The sequence below is a fragment of the Dinoponera quadriceps genome, unplaced genomic scaffold (genome assembly GCF_001313825.1).
Source record: "Dinoponera quadriceps isolate SergipeBrazil2010 unplaced genomic scaffold, ASM131382v1 scaffold628, whole genome shotgun sequence".
NCBI classification, from domain to species: Eukaryota; Metazoa; Arthropoda; class Insecta; order Hymenoptera; family Formicidae; genus Dinoponera; species Dinoponera quadriceps.
The window spans coordinates 1,399,974-1,407,069 of record NW_014554836.1 but is presented as its reverse complement, the minus strand read 5'-3'; the positions used below and the strand labels follow the sequence as shown (position 1 = coordinate 1,407,069).

Genomic DNA, 7,096 nt, shown 5'->3' with positions numbered 1-7,096 from the left:
GGAGGGGTGATCTCGTGCAGTGCTTACTGACGTAGAATGTGAGTTGCCGTATCGTGTAACGCTGATGGAAGCTCTCGAGTCCGTGGAAGCGGACGGTGATGATGTAGTAACTGTAGTCGAGGAAGCCGAGGTGGGCGACCACCAGCTCCTCGCAGGATTGCCTCTCGCACTTCAGATGTCTCGTTCTAGAGGGGAGTTCGAGAAAGCAAAAGAGAAATATACGTTACGTGCGCTTCTCGCGTTGTTCCATTAACGAGACTCGAGATAAGAAGCGATACGAAGTAGTAAGCTCTCACCGATTATGGCCGGCTTCCGGCGGTAGCACAGGTACGAGCTTGCGGTCGGGAGTGATGCCGTCTATAGAGACGCTGACTTGAAACCCCTTGTCGTATCTTTCATCTGCAAACCGTGTAATTAACATTCTGATGTAATAATAATAGAAGTTAAGGTAGAAGTAAAATGATCGAAAATGGAATTGTAAAACTGACAAATTATTATGAATAAAATTATGTAATTAAAGATTATAGACAACAAAATTGTAGAAATTGTAATTATTATAAGTGAAATTATATTGAATTAAAAGTGGTGAAATTATAATTGATAAATTTATAGAAATTAAAATTGTAGAAAATAGATTAAAAAGATAAAAATTCTAGAAATAATCATTATAGAAGGTGGACAATTCGTAAAATTATATGAAATAGACCCGGTACATGTGAGTATTGTGCGATAGGGAAACGCCATTAGGAAAAATTCGATATTCGATATTCGATTACCATCGTTGTTCGATGTCGATAACTTGGCAATCACCCACAACTGTTGGCTGTATGTGGACAACAGAGGTGTTTTCATAATAAACGGACCGGTGGCCATCTCGCTACCATTAAGATGCGCTTTCTGTTCGCTGGTTGATGTTATAGGCGGCCCTGTGAAGCGTTAATGAATTCACGATCTGATATTTTAGGCTCTCACGGTGTGGAGAAATGCTTAATTATACAATAATATGCAGTAATTACATGCAATTATGATACGCAATAATTCTACTGTAGTGTTTATTGTTATTTCGTATCTGTGTATGTATGTGTGTGTGTGTGTGTGTGTGTGTGCGCGTGCGTGTGATTAAAAATAGCGCCATCGATATTCGGTCGAAAAGTTAATATCGAATCGAAAAATAGCATAGTTGTGAGAAAGTCGTGGGAGCGGTTTAATTTCACGAAATAACCGTCGTTACTCACCGGCGAGGCCGATAAATACCGCCAGTCCGAAGCACGCGAAGAATGCGACGAACACCATGACGAATTCCCTCTTGTGCATCGAGTACAGGCGCATTTGTACAGATCTGCACGGCAGAACGTATCGTGTTTGGTTGACATTTCGCACACATCGCGTCCGCTGCGCGTTCGGTCGAGAAATAAATGAATAAATGCGTTCTTATCTTCTCGCGCGCGCGCTTTTCTCAGATGATCGGAGTTCCGCGCTGAGAAAAAAGTCCTTAAAAATTTATTCGCGGAATATAAGGTTTATTTCATCGAAGCGAGCCTCATTTCTGTGAAACTTCTGTTATCTTTATTTCTCCGTGAAATAAACCTCATATTCAACGCATAAATTTCAAATATTAAAAAAACAAATAATTTTTAGATATTTTTTCTCAGTGTGCGATCTAGCAAATTGTACAAAATGAATTCGAACAGAAGATGCTTCTTCTCATTTCAAGAGAACTTTTCCGTCGCGCGGACAAATTATCGTCCGAAGAAGTGACTTCCTGCGACATCGACGGCTTCGTTTACGTATCCTTCGTCAAGTGACCTTCATCGAAGTCCTATTGAGCTAATCGACGATTTAAAATTACCGTGAGTCAAATGTTACGCGCTTCATCTTGCCAATACAGGTGGAGATTCTGAACTTCTCGATTGTTGTTCAACGACAAGTTACAGAACTGGAAGTTGGTGCTAGCAATCCTTATTATTAATCCTCGAACTTAGCTTAATTGGAGTTTGCTTTGAAAGTCATTCACACGTACGAATAACCTCCCGGCAGTTGACGTACCTCTCGCAGCGATCATGATGGTAAGCCGGCGCGATGTATTTATTAAATTCGCTGAACAGATCGCTGAACTGCGACAGCGCATTTCTAACCTTGAGATTCCAACCAGCAGACGGGAGGTGATACGAATATCCTAATCCAGACCCGTCCATCATCTTCAGGATTCTGAACAGGAAGCGCCTTTAATATACCTGATTACACTTTGCACTTATATTTCGCGTAATCGTCATATATAATTTTACATCATATAAATATACATATACATATAAAATTATTAATACTTTTCTTTACACGAGGAGAGAGGCTCCCCCTTTCGCAGAAATTCACGTCCACATTTACTTACACTTCGCCGTGTACAAATACTAACAGCTGCGTTTAACTGGTAATCCCGAAACGCCTTATATAAATCTGAGCTCATCACTTCTTAAAAGGACAATCTTACCCTCTACTTCACTTATTCGTGTAATATATTGAGATACACACAGCAACTCGTTCGACTCGTATCCGTGCATACCCGTAACGGACAGCTCGTTTTTCTCAATCAAAAGTTACCACCCCAACCACGACTCAATTATCAATCGCGACTACGACGTACGCTCGGATTTCTTGCGTGCATTAGGTGCATGTAAACAGAGAGAGAGAGAAGGAGAAAGAGAGACTCACGTTCTATTTTACTGCGTGGTAACAATAGACGCTACTTCAGTCCGCACCCTCGACGAACGCCGCCCCGCCGCATAACGTTCAAGATTCATGAGCGACTCCACGCGGGCGAGGTGGTGCGCTGGCGGGCACATGTAAGGGAGGAAAATCCGACGCAGCGTTTCGCGTTCCTCGCTCGCGACGCGAGGAAAATACGAGAGACGACTGCACGGGGGGGAACACAGGAGCGCGGCGAACACGTCGAGCATCGTGGCGCGCAGCTATTGATTTTTCCGCCCGCCGTACACGAGAGAGCGGCGGATTTGCTCGCCGGCCGAAGGGGGGTTGGAAGTGACATGCACGACGCGCAGCGACGCGGTATTTATATCGACATTATTATTGTACATCGACAGCTTGGGTATGTATGTGTTTTGCACAATTTTCTCGAGACAGCCGGAGCTCGGATCTCGCATGCCCAGATAAAACAAGAGTGGATAGATTCGAGTCGGTTTCGCTGGAACGGAGGATCTACGACGCAGGAAGAAGAGGCTTGAGAAGCGAGCAGAAGGCTCCGGTTGAAAATAATCTTATGATTTATGTGATGTAAAAGACACTCGTAGTTTATATTTTTGTTTTTTTTTTACAACATCCGTATCGTCCTCTTCCGATGACACGTCAAATATGTACACAGCGCCGGCCGAATTTTAATCCCAATACTTGATCTTGCCGTCCCATCCGGCCGTGGCGAGTCTGGACGGCTCGTGTGGATGCCACAGCACGTCGATGCACACACCGTCATGCGCCTTCCACTTTTTGTACAATTTCGTCGTCTTCCAGTCCCAAATGTAACACTTGCCGTCAGCGTCGCCCGATACCAAATAGCTGGAAGCGGGAGATTCGGATTAATAGAGCGAAATGGAACGATATCCGGTCTAATTTAGCAGCTTGATCTTAATATTCTCACTCTCGGTACGCAGTAAAAAATTGTATGTCAAGTTTAACATAAAATATACATATACTGAGATATAAACACATGGTTATGTCAAAAATTTTACACAAACAAGAATCTATTTTAACGTAAATGCAAAATATTTCTTTGCAGCGTAATTTGATCGTTCAGTTTTCCCGAACATATAATCTACCTCATATCTGGAGAGAAGTCCAAGCCACACGCGTACCCGGCGACCATGTGCCCCGTGAAGGTCTTCTTCCGATTCATCTTGAATCGATTCAGTGCCGAGAATATGACGATTTTGTTATCCATACTCTGGCAGGCGAGCCACTTCTGGTTGCGGGACGGCGTTACAGCCGGCATCGAATGCATCGACGGATCGGCGATGTATTTCATATCGACTGGGATGTCCCTGTACGGAAAAAGGATTCGTTGTTAGCAACAACGGATCAATCTTACAGCGCGAATTTGAGAATGTAAAACAAGTCTTACCACTCCCAGACGCGAAGGCTCTTGTCGTCCGACGTGGTCACGAATCTCCGGTTCTCGTCCACAAACGTGATGGTGTTCACGGCGCCCAAATGCCTGTCGTATTCCTGCGTTATCTCGCCGGAACGTATATCCCACTGTAACGCCGAGTTATCGCTCAATATTTCCGTGAATTTTTATCAAACCAGCCACGTTTCACAGGCTCATGCAATCCCGTATATTGTGTATATTGTGTGTAGAAGAAAAAACAAGCGCTAGATTCAAGTGAATAATTCTTAGCAAATTTTTACTTGGATTAAGTGAACATGCAGATCGCACGATACTTACACAAATGATTTTCTTATCACTGGTGCCGGCCACGAAGAGATGCTGCTTATCTGGATCGGGATTAAACTTGGCGCAGTACGGGATCTTCCTGCTCGTGAAGCGACTGATGCAAGCTCCCGTTTCCGTGTCCCACAGCTTCACGTAGCGGTCATACGCCGCGGATAAGAATCGCTTGCCGTCGTTGTCGAAGCTTATATCGCGCACCGCCTGACGGTGCCCGTAATACGTACGGACGCACCTCCTGTCTTTGTACACCTCCCACAACTGCGCACGATCGGATATTTTAGCATGTGAAATTTAGAGACGTGCAATTTTAAGAAACAGTCAACATAAGTTAAGATTCGTCGGCGTTGTGCGACGCACAAGGCGAATTACCTTCACCCTACAGTCCATACTGCAAGATAACAATAAATGCGCGGTGCGAGGAAACCAGCGGATCTGCGAGATGCCCTTCGTGTGGCCCTCCCACGTGTGGATCTGCGCCTTCGGCAAGAAGCAGCGGTCGGGTGGCGATTCCGATCTGAGATTTACACCGACGTCCTGCGGCGCGTGCAGGAACGAACGTCCCTGATAATCCACACTGTCTTTGACTGCAATGAGAACATTGTATCACCAACAAATCTCGTGTTTCTACAAGATTTCTCGGAACTTCTTAGAAGCTTCTTAAAAGAAACTTCCTAAAGATATCATTTCATTATTAAGAAATGTGTGTGTGTGTGTGTGTATGCGTGTGATAAGTATTTTTATATGATGAATAAATGTATGACATACATATTTTAGAAACTGGCTTTGCGTTAACCTGTTGAATATATGAGAAAAGGTCTTACTATGTAACACGGTTTTCTCTTCCAGAGGCTTCTCCTCCGTCTGCTTGCCCCGTTTGTTCCTTTTCGCCAATATTTCCTCCAACTCTGCGGCTTCCTCCTCGCTTGGCTTCACTACTCGCTTCTCGTCTATATATCCACCCCATGGTCCCAGGAAACCTTCTATATCGGCGGGATTGTTGTTCCTGTGCCGCTTCCTTTTGTCCGACGGTCTCAGCACAGTATTCTCAAAGACAGTCTTGCCGCCAGATTCTTCCGCTGCTTCTTTCGCGCCGATTATGACCTTACCCTCGTCAGCGCTGCCGTCCACAGTTGGATCTAGCGCGTATCCTAAAGGCAAAACCATATTTGGATGTTTTAAGTATCGACAAATTCACCAAACCATAGTGAATTCTATCAACGCGTTGAATGCCGCGCTGATTTTCATTAATGGCACGAACATTTAACTGACAACTACATCAGTAAAGATACAGTAAATAAATATATTAGGTTGTTGCCGGTGAAATGGTTAAAATAAAATAAACTCTACTCTGTGCTCAACAAGATGTATTAATATCTGAATATTCAATGTGTTAATTTAAGTTGTAGAAATTATATATATTCGAAGGAAATGGAAAAAAAAGTATTTTTCTGTTGTATATATGGTATGTAAAATACATATATATATATATATATATATATATATATATATATATATTACCATAACTAGCGAACGTTCTCCTCTGGTTTTCAAATTGGAATTCGCTGATGTGCGCACGTTCCACGTATCCAGAGAGCATATTTTTTATTGCACGCTGCTGTTGCGTCTTGAACGGGTTCTCTGGTCCCACGTCTGGCGTAAAGAGTTCCTCATACTTAGGATTGTGCAGAACTTCCTTCGTCGTGGAATCCACATGCCTAACGCACAATTCTGTTCCCTGTAATAGTAGCCGGAAACGAAAGAATTAAGATTAACGCAGGAATGCTGTGTATAGTGTACGTAGAGAAAAATCTATCCAGCTAGTCTGTCCATATTCACGATTTCTCGCGGACGGGACGAATAATGTGCGGTCGGATACTTACGGTGGGCACAACTTCGGGCGCAGAACATATCTGCAAGTTGAGGGGAGTGGTCAATTTGTCAACGGCAAACGGTTTGGGTGTGTGATCGGCGTCCGAGCTGCGCTTAACCTCTTCATCTTCGACATTCGCGGAAATTCTTTCACTCTCGGGTTCGCTACCCTCGTCACTGCTACCGTAATCCTTTAGCGCGAGCATGACGGTGTCAAGCAATCGCGAGCGTGACATGATATACGGCGCACTGATCTGTCACGTTATAGAGGTCCCGGGTTCGATTCCCGGCAGAACCAGAAAATTATCATACGTTCGTAGCTCCTCTTCCGGTGGTCTGGCAAACCATCAAAGAGTATCGAAGCCACGAGAACTTTTCCGGAGCTAAACTGTAAGTCCCGTATGCATGTGTGTAATCTGCACTTTCTATGTGCCAGAGTGAGTTTAGTCAGTCGATGCCGTTGAGTATTACTACTTAAACAATGGTTGCGTTCAGCGAACGCAACAGTTGCACAACGATTGAGTAATTCGTCAACATAATTGGTTTAAATTTAAGGATCTAACAGCAAAGACCAACGACTGCTCGCTGATTGTTTATGTTTTTTGAACGCAGCCACTAACGAGGCCTTCGGAGTTGTCTAATCGTAAAAGAGAACTTAAAAACGAAAACGTCTTCCGGTTTGTCGTTGAAACGTGGAATTCGAGAATAAAAAGGACGTTCGACTGGTCGTTTCGTTGTACTTCTTGAAAATATACTTTTTTTTTTTTTTCA

At 43.7% G+C, this 7,096-nt stretch overlaps 2 protein-coding genes across 3 annotated transcripts in view; both read right to left on the bottom strand.

Moving 5' to 3' along the window:
- Positions 1-3,203, bottom strand: part of LOC106742284 (transmembrane protein 181) — a 7,564-nt gene extending 4,361 nt beyond the window's left edge. The window contains exons 1-6 of one of the 2 annotated variants that reach the window (XM_014615085.1): positions 2,707-3,203; positions 2,047-2,208; positions 1,236-1,339; positions 777-926; positions 297-399; positions 32-185 (exon numbers count right to left, since the gene is read on the bottom strand). In XM_014615085.1, the coding sequence (XP_014470571.1) occupies positions 32-185; positions 297-399; positions 777-926; positions 1,236-1,339; positions 2,047-2,198 (663 nt within the window). In that variant the 5' untranslated portion in view covers positions 2,199-2,208; positions 2,707-3,203. Of the gene's footprint in view, positions 1-31; positions 186-296; positions 400-776; positions 927-1,235; positions 1,340-2,046; positions 2,224-2,706 lie in introns of both variants that reach the window. The other variant, XM_014615086.1, reaches the window with a different exon arrangement.
- An 83-nt stretch (positions 3,204-3,286) lies between these two features.
- LOC106742283 (pre-mRNA-processing factor 17) lies at positions 3,287-6,673 on the bottom strand. The gene is made up of 8 exons (XM_014615084.1): positions 6,337-6,673; positions 5,975-6,191; positions 5,278-5,604; positions 4,826-5,040; positions 4,451-4,714; positions 4,127-4,260; positions 3,825-4,046; positions 3,287-3,564 (listed from the first exon to the last, which is right to left on the bottom strand). The coding sequence occupies exons 1-8, from the start codon at positions 6,559-6,561 to the stop codon at positions 3,387-3,389; spliced, it is 1,782 nt and encodes a 593-aa protein (XP_014470570.1). The 5' UTR covers positions 6,562-6,673; the 3' UTR covers positions 3,287-3,386.
- Between the last annotated feature and the right edge of the window lie 423 nt (positions 6,674-7,096).

Excerpts from the sequence above, each read along its gene's own strand:
- LOC106742283 (XM_014615084.1), bottom strand. The coding sequence starts at position 6,561 with ATGTCACGCTCGCGATTGCTTGACACCGTCATGCTCGCGCTAAAGGAT. Across the intron at positions 6,192-6,336 it reads CGCCCGAAGTTGTGCCCACC|GGAACAGAATTGTGCGTTAG; the intron begins GTAAGTATCCGA and ends CTACTATTACAG. Across the intron at positions 3,565-3,824 it reads GACTTCTCTCCAGATATGAG|CTATTTGGTATCGGGCGACG; the intron begins GTAGATTATATG and ends TCCCGCTTCCAG.